The sequence below is a fragment of the Oenanthe melanoleuca genome, chromosome 8 (assembly GCF_029582105.1).
Source record: "Oenanthe melanoleuca isolate GR-GAL-2019-014 chromosome 8, OMel1.0, whole genome shotgun sequence".
Lineage (NCBI taxonomy): Eukaryota > Metazoa > Chordata > Aves > Passeriformes > Muscicapidae > Oenanthe > Oenanthe melanoleuca.
In genome coordinates this window covers 29046112-29060608 of record NC_079342.1, presented here as the reverse complement: position 1 = coordinate 29060608, position 14497 = coordinate 29046112, and the positions used below count along the sequence as shown (strand labels likewise).

General features: G+C 39.7%; 1 protein-coding gene across 5 annotated transcripts in view; it reads left to right on the top strand.

Annotated features, from left to right (window-relative positions):
- The window catches only part of RABGAP1L (RAB GTPase activating protein 1 like), a 260444-nt gene that overhangs the window by 118196 nt on the left and 127751 nt on the right, over positions 1–14497 (top strand). For all 5 annotated transcript variants that reach the window (XM_056497048.1, XM_056497050.1, XM_056497049.1 and 2 more), the window contains one exon: positions 8499–8612. In XM_056497048.1, the coding sequence (XP_056353023.1) occupies positions 8499–8612 (114 nt within the window). The remainder of the gene's footprint in view (positions 1–8498; positions 8613–14497) is intronic.

Here is a 14497-nt window from a genome sequence, read left to right as displayed (position 1 = left end):
GTTTTCTTCTTAAAGGTTTGGTTTTTTTAAGGAGTTATTATATTTTTGGGGTTTTATACTTCTTGTAGTGAAAACTTCTAGGCACTTGTGAAAAACTAGTGAGTTTTGAAGCTCTATCAATTGGAGTAGAGAGGTAGGAGTCAAGGATTTAAATATGCCACTTTTTCCATTTCCTGCGAAGTTTCACATAAATTTTCCACAACCATCTGATACTGGGGCAGTTAAGTATTGCTTGTTAGAAACAGGCCTTAACCTTTCCACTTGCTTCTGGAGATTACTCTGTGTTGGTGGTACAGTAAGAAATACTCGAATGTCAAATTGCAGATTGATTATAAGAAAATTTTTCCGATCTTTACAAATACATTTGTTGTAGTAATTATGTCAAGACAGACACAATTGGCTTATTGAAAACTTTCCATGCCTTTTCTCTGTGAACTTCTCTCAAGCAGCTCCACACAGCACTGACTCCTTTCCTCACAGGCAGCTCCACACAGCACTGACTCCTTCCCTCCTCTCTGCAAGTTTCCTTCTTCATGACTGGGTAACCCCAACCTGCCCCTTACCTGGCCGCCTAACCCTGTCTGTCTCTTGCATAACCACACATCCCTTCCTCCTCACAGCACAGCCAGCAGACTCCATCTCTAGCTGCAGCACTCTCTGGTTCTCAAGCTTCAACTGTAACTTACTGTCAACCAGCTAACCCATTCTTTCATAACACCCATTCTCATTGGACAGACAAGCCTGTCTCCACTTCTCAGCAATCAGTAAAGCTGCAATTCATTGAGAAAAATTGTCTTCTGCACTATCCTTACAAGCTATCTTCCCACAATTTGTGGCTTTGCCAGAGGAAACATAATGAGAAACCCAGTCTAAAAATCAGCAAACCAGAAGGAACTTGGACAAAACTACATGGATGAATCTGTTGGTTACCTTTTTGTTATTTGTCAGTTTTACAAACTGTTTGTAAGCTAGTGCCTATATGCAAATCAGAGAAAAAGGTGAAATTATCATGAATAAACTGGGTAATGTGACATTTAGTTGAGCTGATCTCATGTTCTCCAGAGAGCCAACCTTGTGGAGTGCTAGCCATTAAAAACCAGATCAAATCTCAGACAAAATTCAATGCTTCAACAATTGTCTCTGGCATTTAACAAAAGAATGCTTTGATATCATATCTGCTGAAGATCACATAACCCAAATAAAGCCCCTAACATAGTAAAATAGAAATGAAAATACTGTGGGATCTACAAGCAGACATACATCATGTGGAGAAAAAATGTACCCAGACCTCATCAGGTGGTGTACAGAGCACCCCAGCTCTTGTGGGAAATCAGGGAGCTTCCAAGCTGAGTCCTTAGGGGTAACTCTGAATTCATCACCTTGTGTGCCAGTAGTAAAACATCCAAGCCTGGTACATTCAGAAGTTGACCTCTTGCCCAGTAGCACAAATAATGTTTTTCTTCTGTCAACAAGGTTCAGACAGGATGTGGCAGAGTAAGGAGAATAAATTATCTATCAGAGAGAGAGTGTACAGAATGGGAGAGGGAGAAGGAAAACAAACCACAAAGATAGTGAAGGTCATGGATACCTTTTATTTTTCAGAACAACAGAGTTTATACAGAATTGTTTTGTGTCTGATCTAATTTTGTTGTGATTTTTTTAGAGAAAAATTTCGTCTCCACTGTCTCTGATTGATGGCTCAACCGTGCTAAAGGCTGAGCTATTTCTTACCTCTGTGACTGCTACAGTATAGAATCCTAGAATGGTTTGGGTTGGAAGAGACCTTAAAGACCATCTCATTCCATCTCCTTGCCATGGGCAGGGACACCTTCCACTAGACCAGGCTGCTCCAACCTGGCCTTGGACACTTCTAGGGATGGTACAAACACAACTTCTCTGGGCAACCTGTGCCAGGGCCTCCCCACCTTCACAGGGAAGAATTTCTTCCCAGTATTCCATCTAACCCTGCCCTGTGTTAGTGTGAAGCCATTACCCCTTGTCTTGCCACTTCAGTTCCTGCTGCAGAGTCCCTCTTCAGCTTCCTTGTATCCCCTTCAGATACTGGAACATGCCATGAGGTCTCAACACAACCTTCGCTGTGCCAGGCTGAACAGCCACAGCTTTCTCCATAGGGCAGAAGCCCTAGTCCTCATATCAATTTCATGGCATCCTCTGTACTTGCTCCTACAGTTCCTTCTCCTTCTCAAGACAGTTGTCACAACACATCACTTTCTTTTATAAAGCTGCCTACAAAATAGTATTGACATAGATATTAGTATTATTCTTAGACTTCCTTTTCCTTCTACAATCTTTAAGAACCATGGAATTGTCGTTCTTCATCATGCAGGTCTATCTTGTCAAGCATCTTGTAGCTAAAAATTATCAGGAGCAGCTTCTGAGAGGGTTAAAAAACCTTATTCTTTACAGGTGGTTAATATGTCCTACATCATCCTACTCCCAAGTAGCTTTAAGATTGATTTAAATGTTGAGAGAAGGTCTCTGCCAGAATGAGAGGAAATGGCTTCAGGTTGGGCCAGGGCAGGTTTAGATTAGATATTAGGGAGGTTTTTTTCACTGAAAGGGTGATTAGGCATTGGAACCGACTGTGCTGGTCAGTGATGGAGTCACCATCCTTGAAAGCATTCAAGAAGTGTGTGGATGTGGCACTTGGGGACATGATTTAGTGGTGAATACAGCAATGCTGGGTTGTCAGTTAGACTCAATGATCTTTCTTAAAGGTCTCTTCCAGTCTTAATGATCCTCTGTGATTCTGTGGAATACTTTGACAGTCTTCCACAGTGTGCCTAATTTCCCATTTCTTTGGCAGTCATGTGGGTGATACAACAGCTCCTAAAAAGCTTCGGGTTAGTGCAGCCCCACTAGTAATGCATGTAAAAGCAACAGAATCCCATCCTGCTGGCTTTTTCACAATTAGAAAACTGTCTGTTTAGAAATTATAGGTAAATTTGCATACCTGGCCTAAAAAGAGACATATAGGTAGTTTCTGAATTGGAATTCTCAAAATTTGGCCACTTCCTGCTTGAGAAGAATGGGACATAATTTAATAAAAGAAGATGTTTATTTCCTTTGAGCAGAGCTATATTAGTAATCCAAAATGGTGAGAAAAGAGAGACTTTGATGTTAAATTTCGCTCCAGGTGTGATGTGCCAGGGATGCTCACATACAAACTGTTGATGTGGCCCTGTAACCAGGAAGCCTTCTGTTCCTCCTGCTTGAGGAAAGCAGTTATGTCCAAAGAGCAATAAATACAGCAGATAGTGAGCCAGAATTTGCAAATTTCTGCTGACCAGGGTATTTACTGAATTAACCTAAATATTATGTTGACTTTCAGTATATTGATATGTAACTGTTTTTAAAAAATACTCTAATGAATAATCCTCTATTTTTTTCTCAGAGTTTGTTAGTTTTTAATTAGTACTTTCTGAGTGTTAGATGTCCTCAGTTTAATAAATCCGATGCTGATTGAAAGAAAATCTATTTATAGACAGGAGCTGAACAACAAGGTATGTGTTACAAAAATACTACAGAAGAACTGAGCATAATCCAGACATATTTTCTTCAATGTCTTTAAAAGAAAGAGCTATTGTTTTGGAGTTTTTTTTTCCAACTACTGATTAGTAGGGAACCTGGGATTTTCTTGGATCACACATTCTACTTGGAGGGTTATACTGTGTATGTAAAATGAGGAGAGGGAAGGGATTGATAATGTGTATAAGATGTGTTGGTACAATGTGCTTGTCAGATTTCACTGAAAGCAGGAATTTGGTAAGGCATCAGTAATAACAAGGAACAGAGCTATGTGCTAGTTTTGCAGATCATATCAAACCCAGGTTGACTTCATAACTATTGGGTATTATGTATTTTTTGCCTGTTTGTGATTGTGTTTTAGAGGGCTTAAAGTTATTATTCATATTCCCATGCACATGTGTGGGGAACTGCACAGAACCATAGAGAACTTTAAGGAACAAAATAAAAAATATGCCAAAAATCTGTTCCTTCAGCAAACACTTGGCTACTGAAAGAATGTCATAGTGTCAGTAACATGCAGCTGGCAAGTCAGTGTTTCAATTTATGGCTTTTCAGGGTTAGGAGATGGTTTATTGAGGCTACATCCAACTCCAGATACCAGCAGAAGATGTGTTTCACATCCTGGCTAAACAAGTGGTGAATGTCTGTGTTGGCCTAGGAATTTTTACTTTCCATACAACATGTAGAAAAGTTTCAGTATCTAAACCTTAAGAAGCATGACACACTAGATTACCCGGGCAAGGTAATTTTAGTTGTTGAAAGCCCATTTTGATTTTTTCCCCTTTTTTTACTTTCCTTGGTGCTCTGGATCTAGCTTTCTTTAGCTCGTGAGGAGATGAAGAACAGGCAGAAGAATGTGCTGCAAAATCAGGTCTTTCAGCCTGACCAGAGATGCAGATCTTTTAAATAGGCCAAGCAGATGAACTTGAACTGAGTAACCAGCACAGAGAATCCCAGACTGGTTTGTGTTGGATGGGACGTTAACTTTCATCTCATTCCAATCCCCTGCTGTGGCTAGTGATAACTTCCACTAGAAAATGCAAATCATATTTCTGTGTGTAAACATGTGGTAAAACTGAACTTGAATGAGTTCAAGGTTAGAGATTAAGCCTTTGGAAGTAAAGTACAGCATGAAAATTGCCTACTCATACACATAATGGTATATTCTTGATCTCACGTAGTTCTTTTGTTTTGGGTTGTTTTCTTCCTGACATCTCTGCCTGGTTCTGTACACAAGGAATAGTGCATATCTAATGAGCTGCTTTATTTTTCTTTTTCTTTCTCCTTACTATTTTTGCTTTGTGTAACCCTGTGCCTTACTAGACAGCATTCAGATCAGGATTTGAGGCTGGAATTATTGTTCTCCTATTTGACATATCTGCAGGACGCATAACTACAGTATTTCAGTGCTTCTGATGTTAACTGATTTTCATAACACCCCAGTGAGATGGGGAATTATTATTAACTAGGGAAATGGAGCACAAGGAGATTGAGGTCAGAAGTGCTGCTCAGTTTGAATGCCAGATTTGAGGCACCTGTTATCTGGTTTACTGTTTGTTTAGTAGTCATATTAAACTCTTAAATTCCTTTAATTGCAACTGTAATTCTGCATCTCTCCATATTGACTCAGAAGTTGGAATGCAGGCAGTGCAAGTACAGTAAGGAAAATTCAGCCGAGCACTTTTAGCATTTTTTTTCATTGGGGATGTACCTGTTTTCATGAAAGTAGTTTTGGGCAAAAGTGGGGCAAGTATTGAATCTTAACACAGCATTGAGATGTTACGCCCCAAGAGATTTTTTTTTTTCTTTATAAATTCTTGTGGCTGATACAATGTTTATTCTCCATTTCTTGGAACAAAATAAATGCCTCCAGGAATCTCTTCTGCTCCCTAATTGTAATTCATCACCAGAGTGGCTCCACTTGTGTCAAATGAGTAGAGGTTCTTTTTGGAGTGTGTGTGAGATGTTCTTAATTAAAAAACAATTCCTGAAGTGCGTGCGTAAAGATTGCCCTGTATTTCTTTACTGTGATTGCTTGTGTACCTCTAAGTTTCTTTTAAGATTTATTCAATTTAAAGAGTTTTCTGTTCTCTTTGTTTTATTTCTTTGTTGATCTTCCTTCTCTCATCAACTGCCCATATTCAGCAGCTTCTTGAAAACTGGAAATGGCAGGAGTGTCAAGGAGTCATCATTCCAGCACACTTGCTCCATTGCAGAAATTCAGCTGTTTTAGAAGAGAGACAACTCGAGGCAGAGCTTGTTCAGTAGCATGGCAGCTGTCATAGCATTGACATATGAAGATAATTCTTTTCCTTGGTAGAATATTTTCTTTGAGTTGGCAGCACTGAAATGAATTTGAGAAGTAAGAGCATTAAAACCCTGAATGCCTTGATAGCCATCTCACCGTTTTTTTCCTAACTAATATGCTAATTGCTGTAACTCCTTCCTAGCTATTTCTCTAAGAAGGAGTTAGGCATAGCATAGGGTAAACAAAGCTTCAAAAGAGGCTCCTTGCCTTTCTTAATATTCGTAGTTTATTTCATGGTGGTCCCAGGGCAAAAAGAACACGAAAGTTACAGAATCTATTCTAGAAATCTTTCATTAATAAGGCTGAATGTAGACTGCTTCAGGTTCCTTTTAACTCAGTAAAAGTACATGTGCATTTGGGCCTTTACACAAATATTTTTGGCCCTACCTTGGACATTCTCCTCAACTTCTGTGTACTCAGTTACACATTGGCTTCCCCAGTCAAGACAAGAGAAGTATGAGACAGTCAAGCACAATTGTCTCAGCTTGCCTGGAGAACCTTGTGTGTGCTGGATGTGGTGGTCTTCCTGAAACTTTCCCTGGTTCTTCTCAAGTTCGTGCTGCAAAATGCATGTAACAGATTTCTAGAATAGATTCTGTAACTTTACTGGTAGATCTTAAATGCTGTTTCAGGCATTTTCTCACAATTTAACTGAATGGTCAGCTAGATCTGGGAGGCAGACTGCAGTTATCCAGCCTCTCTGGTATTTGGAAGCTATGTAAATGAAAATAATCATTAAAGAAGTCTGATTAGGTCACTTGTTATAATTTTTTTGTCATTAGTCTGTGGTTTTTTGCTTGTGATTCAGATAGTGTGGTTAGTTTTGGTTGCTGATGGTTGCATGCTGCTTAGATGTCCTGAGAATAATCATGACAACACAGCAAAAGCATCAAAATACGTTTATTTTCTTCAATGGTACCAGTTGGCATAATAAAAACACCACCTTTCTTTGTAACCTTTCCTTTCATATAAAAATGTGCCTGGCATTTTAGAGGGCTGGAACACTCCTATGAGGAGAGGATGGATGAGAGAGCCAGGGGTGTTCAGCCTAGAGAAGAGAAGGATCCAGGAAGACCTTAGACCCCCTCCCAGTACCTGAAGGGGCTCCGAAAGAGCTGGAGGGGGACTCAGGGAAAGGGTCTGGAGTGATAGGACAAAGGAAATGGCTTCCCACTGCCAGAGGACAAGGTTAGATGGGTATTGGGAATAAATTCTTTTTCTGTGAGGGCAGTGAGGCCCTGGCACAGGTTGCCCAGAGAAGCTGTGACTGCCCCATCCTTCCATCTCTCTAAGTTTCCAAGGCCAGGTTGGATGGAGCTTGGAGCAAGCTGGGATAGTGGAAGGTGTCCCTGCCTGTGAAAGGGGGTAGAATTGGATGAGCTTTAGGGTCTTTTCCAACCCAAACCATTCTGGGTCTCTATGACTTCACAAAATGCAGATCATGTTGCTTTCTGGTACTAGAGGCATTAAAGTCAGACAAAGGGAAAGCCACAGTTGAGATCACTGAACATTAGAATATTTTAATTGGGTAAATTAATGATAGCAAAGATTCAGAGAAGCTGTCAACTTTAGGGAGACAACACAAAGTGATGTCTAAGCTTCTTGCATTCACATCCTTAGCTACCATTGAAAGGAATGGAGAAATGCAGAGGTGGACCTTGGTCTCTGGGGCTGCCACATCTATCCTGGAGTGATTCCTTGGAGGGTATTGGCTATAGATGGATCCAAAAGGGAACTGGAGTTCTGAATTGCTGTAGGCTTCCAGCTAAGCATGCTAGGAAGCTGCATTACTGTGTGGCACAGTTGCACTGTAGAGACTTTATGGAATTAGAAAACCATCAAAATTTGAGAGATTACCTGGTTGCTGACTCCAGCAGGTTTTTAATGGAGAATCCTGGTTAACAAGACACAGTCTGTGAGTTTAGAAGCTTTTCTGTAACAAAAATACTCTGTTTTCAGTATAAAAAATATTTGTAAGGGATTTGTATTCCAAGTTACAGGAGAAGATTTTGTTGGTTTTTCCTTTAGGATTACAAAAGTAATGGAGAAAAGCACCGTTTGATATTTGCCAACCTAAAGGTACAGCTCACTGGAACCTGAAGATAATTAACTGTTGTAGTTCTAGCTCTGATATTTTAATATAACTACCTTATCCATACAGTTGTGTTCTTTAGGTCTGCATGCAGTGATTCCGATCTTTTTATAGAAATTCTTTATGAGTTTTTAATTAACACTTTTTATGGTAGGTTCATACAACATTTCAAATTAGTAGCTTTAAGCTTGCAAGACAGAGACAGCCTATTTTTTTTTGTTGGTTTTTTTTACTGCCAGACAAATGCAGTAAGTGTATGGTCTGTGGTAAAAACGCACCAACAGTTAAACAGCTGGTAATTTCCTTGGAGTTCTAAAGCTGAACCTTAAGCCTGCAGGATAGAAAATATGCCATGTTGCTCTTGTTAAAATGTCAGACTATAGCTGCATAAGAGACTACAAAGGATTTTCAGTTTCTTCTCAAGAAGAATTCAGTAAAGCAGTTATCTAATGTATCAATGTTGAGTACACATTGAATTTTCTATTATGTTATATTTAATTATGCTGTTAATGGGTTAACACGTCAGGATTTTTCTCTTTTTTTTTGCAGGATTCTGCTCAAGAGAGTGTCATCAAACGAGATATCCATCGTACATATCCAGCACATGATTATTTTAAGGATACAGAAGGAGACGGTCAGGAATCGTTGTACAAAATCTGTAAGGTACAGTCAGTACTCTGAATTTTAAAGCATGTTCCATATTTTGTGTGACTTTCTTTTGTCCTGATAACCCTGTTCTTATCCTAGTTGTTAATCAATAAGATTTTAAAACTTTGTTTAGATTGTATGTGGCGACTTTGTGTTTCTTCATTACCTTTTACAACCTTGCATTTTGTACCTCCTAAGGCACAGGTGAGAAGAGGCTCAAGCTGGCCTTGCTGAGGTGAGCTCCTTTTCAGAGGGTGTGGTGTAGGAGAACCTCTTTTGCTGTGAGGTGGAGAGATTTGCAGAGGTAGAGAAACAAACCCTCAGAACAAGCTCTGCTGTGAGGTTAAACAAGAATGTCGGTAGATATTTACCTGGAGAACTCTGACCATTCCACAAGCAGTGTGTGAGCAGAGCTTTTCACTCAGAGCTGCCAGATCACTTCTTAAGTTTTCCAATTTGCACGTGGGAAAGTTGAGGTACTAAAATAAATAGATATTTTCGTCTTGTACAGACGGACTTTTGTTGTTTGAGAGAGATCCAGAAGGTAAAATACTGCAGCCAAGCAGGTACTTTTCTGCCTGGCAGTTGTAGATTTTGCTGTAGTTTTGGCAGACAGTTTTTGTTTCACTTTTTTTTTTCTAAAAGTAATGAAATTCATTTAGAATATTCTGTAGAATATGATAAATAATGTAGAATTCATTCTGCTCATGTAGAATGAATTATTGTATTAGACAAAACTATTTCCCTTTCCCTTCCTCTTCCTTGTTGCTGTTTCCACCACCTGTTGATTACTAGAAATGATGGAGTTGTCATAGCAGGCAGAAAAAAGTGTTCAGCCTTTGGGATGTATTGATACATACTCCTGTTCTCTAGATAAGTTCTGTAGTGATACAGACTCCTATTCAAATAATAATTTGAGTGACTGTTAAATATAGCTGCTTAGGTACTGGAATTCAGTATTATGAGTAATTCACATTTTTAAAAAGTACAAAATTAGGGAACAGAGAGAACTTCGAACCAGTCAATGGTAGTGATTTCTCCCTAATCTTGGAGGGCACTAGAGGGCTACAGGAAAAAACTCCTGTGCCTGTCTTTGAAAAGAATAACAATATAGGTAATTGTGGGCTTGCCACTTTGATATCAGTTAAGTGAAAAATTATGGAATAATTCAGTTTTTCAAGAATTAAATGTGAGAAGTATGTTATAATGAAGGCCTAAGAGTTTACTGAAAATAGATCATGACAAGCTAACAGAAAAACCCAGCAGTACAGGTTTCATTGAGGAAGGTGTTCTCATTGAAATTCTGTAGTTCCTGTAGCTTGCCACGCTATGAATGTTTAAATGCTGGACAAGTTAGAGCATGAACAAGATGCACATTAAGGAGTTAAAGATTGGCCAGCAGGTTCCTAAACAGGCACTGAATAAATGGATTTCAGTCAAAGTATTAAGAATATCCCTTGTTCATTCCATGTACTCTGCTGAGTCATCTGAAAGAAACCAGAAAGCCCTTTCTCATGAAGATATCTTGGTGACACAGAGAAAAAAGGGATGGTAAATAATGTGGTGTAAAGGATGTGGAGATGGGTGAACCTTGTGTAGGTACAGTTTGACTTGAACAACTCGGTGTTTTGCAGGTGCTGCAGCTGCCTTTAGTTACAGTGTCCAGAATTAAAGACAACTATTCTAAATATCTAAAGTTCCGTGACAATGATGAAAGAACTTGAGAACATTCTTTGAAAAGAAAAATTCTTCTTCATCAAGGTGTATCTCAGTCTATTTTGTTTAATAAAGAACAAATAAAGGAGTGAATCTGTCTGAACTGGAAGCAATTTAGAGGAATTACCTATTCAACAGGCAGCTTCAGAGGGGATAAGATCTCAGACCTTCCTGCATTGTTTCCTTTCCCTAGGAAATGTGAGGAATTCATGTTTTCTAAATCTGGGAGCTTTCCTTGCTCTCAAGGCCTATACTGCTGCTGCAGAGAAAGTTGCTGTAGCTGTTAGTTATCTGTTCTTGAAGGATCTTGAAACTCAGAGGTGGTGCATCCTTGACAAAGTCAGGGAAAAACACCTGGAGGCCTGTATGGATGAACAAGGTACTCGTGGACAAACTCAAACACAAAAGTAAGCCTACAGAGAATGGAAGCAAGGGCAGGTAGTCTGATAGGAATATAGAGAAATTGTCTGAGCAGACAGGGATCAGGTTTGAGAAACTAAAGCCCTGATAGATTTAAATCTGGCCATGGATGTGAAAAGTGACAAGAAAATAATCTATGAGTACATCTGTGATAAAACTAAGATTAGAGTAAATGTGGGCCCCCTCCAGAAGGAAAGGGCAAACCTGCTTAACTCGGGACATGGACAAGGCTGAGATACTCAATGACTTTTTTGCCTCTGTTTTCACTGGCAATTGCTCCAACATCACTGCTAAGGCCACGGAAAGCGAAGGCAGGGACAGAGAGGATGAAAAACTGCCCAGTTTAAGAGAAGATCAGGTTTGAGACAATCCAAGGAGCCTGAAAGGCCACAGAACCTGATGAGATGTATCTGTGGATCCTGAGGGAGCTGGCAGATGAAGTTGCTAAGCCACTGTCCATCATATTTGAGGTCATGGGCATCCTGTGAAGTTCCCACTGAGTGAAAATGGGAAAACATAATCCCCATTTTTTAAAATGCAAGAAGAGAAGGCTCCAGGGAGGCCTTAGAGCCCCTTGTGTTGCCTACAGGGGCTCCGAAAGAGCTGAAGAGGTACTTTGGAAAAGGGCCTGGAGTGGCAGGACAAGGAGGAATGATTTCAGACTGCCAGAGGGCAGGGTTAGAAAGGAAATTGGGAAGAAATTCTTTTACTGTGAGGGCAGTGAGGCCCTGGCACAGGTTGCCCAGAGAAGCTGTGACTGCCCCATCCTTCCATCTCTCTAAGTTTCCAAGGCCAGGTTGGACGGAGCTTGGAACAAGCTGGGATAGTGGAAGGTGTCCCTTCTCATGACAGGGGGTGGAATTGGATGAGCTTTAGGGTCTTTTCCAACCCAAACCATTCTGGGGTTCTGTGATCTTTGATCAGAGACCTCTCTGTGTGTCTATCAAATTGAGGACTGCTCTTCCTGTGAAGCATTTTGTATTTACCTACAGTTGAATGACCTCTGTCACTTGGTCCTTTTCTCTTGATAGAACATGTTCTGCATAGCAGCTTTGCAATCACTTTTTAATTCCCTGCTCCAAACAGCTTCGTCTATCAGCAGTCTTTGTTACTGTGCTATTTTTATGTGTTCTTCAAGGTTTGGGAATATTTGCAGCATGTCCTTCTGTAGGGTTCTGTGAGTGACCTCACCTTTACCCTCTGGGTTAGAACTGACTGTTTATTCCTACTTTTTGCTTTCTCTCCTTTAATCAATTATTTGAGTGCATAAGGGGATGTTCTATAGCTGCTCAGTTCCTTAAAAAGCCTTTAGGTAGGGATCTTGTTGAAGGGTTTATAAAAATCCTGGTAATCTTAGTGACTCCCTCATTCTTTTATGTGCTCATTGGTTCAAAGAAGGATTTGGGAAGCATTGCTGTCTGGTAGAATAGCCATATCCAGTCTTCAGCATAGAATTATTCATATATTTACTGATTACACTGAGGGGTTTATATCTACTTGTCAGTATTGAGATCAGACATAGCTGCTGGGGAACTTCTTCATCCTTGCATAGTTTTCTTAAATGACTGTGGTTGTGACAGATGTCTGCTTGGGTCTGACTGGACCTCAAGTTTGTGATTAATAAACTCTTTTCTCCAGTGTATGGGTTTTCAAGAAATATTGTTAAAGCCTAATTAATTTGCTTATAAACTTGTCATTCCATTGGGAATGACAAGTAATAATCTGTATTGAAAGTAATAATTGTAGCAGCTTTGTATTACTTAGAATAACTTTCTCTAGAGGTGCTGGGTACTTGGGCCCTTCTTCTAAGGTGAAAGCAAGGAGATTGAAGAATGGGTTTATTGAATATGGCTCGGAAGAGTCTGTCCTCAAGTGAGAGGGCAGAAAGCTGAAGAGCATTTTCTTCATTCTCCACTGAAGTGAGAGAGGGTGTGAACTGTCAGATAAAAAGGAAAATCATTAGAAGCTCACTGCCTTATTTTAACAGTTCTGCCAGGTTTTGTTCCAACTCTTTTATCTCCTCTTCAGAACAGTAGGAAATCAGCAAAGATGGAAACTTTTTCTGCTGCAGAACTTTTATGTGACAAAATACTTAAAAATAAACTTCAAGACTGACAGTGGTGATAAGGAAAAATAGTTTCAGATTCTAGACTGGAGATTTCACTTGAGGACACCAGTTAGATTGGATTTTCACAGAGCAGATTTTGGGGAATCTTTGAGAAAACTGCTGGTTCATGCCTGCTTTCTGTTTAAATACTCTGCAAATTCTAGCTCTGTTTAAAGAGCTCACCTCAGTGTTACAGTGCATAACTCAATAGCGCTCAGGGCGTGCTTCCATGCTCTTTACATACAGCTCAGTGCTCCAGGGAATCAGAGCACCTGGCAGAATTAATCCTCTCAACTCTCTGGAGTGTGTGCAGTGTAAAATTTAACACGAGATGTGCTTTCCCTAATTTTCTGATTGAAGTAACTCCTATTTAACAAACAACCATTGTGACTTTAATGGGGAAGAGGGAGCGTGATGCTGGAAAATCAATCAGGTGAGCTCAGTGGGTGCTCAGACTGAGCAGACTGGGAAAATAGGCAATGTTTTTCAGAAAATGGTTGAATTGCTTCTCCAAGATTCAGAGTTGGTGTTAGTGTTTCTCAGTAAGATGAGGCCTTGCAGAAGGATACGAATCGTTTGTACCAGGACATATTTTTTTAATACTCATCCCTTTGTGGATCAGATTTATAGGTTTTTTTCCCAATCCTGGTCTCACTTGTCTGAAGGATTTAGGTGCAGGATCAGAGTGGTAGCTGGTTTGCTGTGAGACCAGATACTGCATTTTAGTTGTTGTAATGTCTGGTTTTTGGTACCCACATTAGCAGAGAGAATAATAAACTGCTTTCTAGCAATGCTAAGATTGAGTGGGATCTGTTATGGGGTTTTTTAGCTTTTGTTACTGTACATTGCAATATGAAAATATCTTTGAGTGCTCTTCTGTAACCAATAGCTTCTATGCCCGTGATAAGCTGTGAATGATGGGTTATGCTTCAGCAGAGCTGCTGCTTAGTGCTGGCCTGTAAGCTGAAAGTCTAATTTTCATGGGTTTTTTTACATTTTCATTTCCATGTCATTGCAGCAGATAGTCACCTCACTGTGTATGTATTCTTCCACATTTTTCAATCCTTAGTACATCCTTAGATTTACAAATGGGAAGTGCCAGTGTTTGTCCAGGTGTAATTATTTGTCAGAGGGCAGATCTCTTTTGTTCCAACAGAAATCTATTTACCAAGTGTCGGATAAACACAATCAGTTACAAATTATTTTTCATCTATTTTTAGTTGTTTATTTTCTTTGCTCCTGGGTTGAAGGAGCAGTGCTAGTAAATATTGTCTTGTTTAATTCAAAGGATTTTTAGTGTTACTTTGTCTTCTTCCATTTACATTTTAATAAGGATCCTTCTCTATGCATCTGTGCTCAACAGCACTGTTCTTACACATGGAGTTTCTGCTGAGCCTGTAACAGTGGGAAGGTCAGCTCTGGAATCCTGAATGCTGGGAATGGTCTGTTTGGGACCCTGCCTGATTGAAGGTGAAGATTTCTTTGTTCTCTCAGCTGTTCCAGCTCTGGCAGAGGCATATTATGTAACAGCCACGTGCCTCTTCATGATACTCTGTAAATTAGTAACTAGTGTCTAAAAATATGGTTTTCAGTTAATGCAGAAATTCCTTCTAAAATGTGATGCATACTCAATGCTGCACCCATAGGAATATTATTA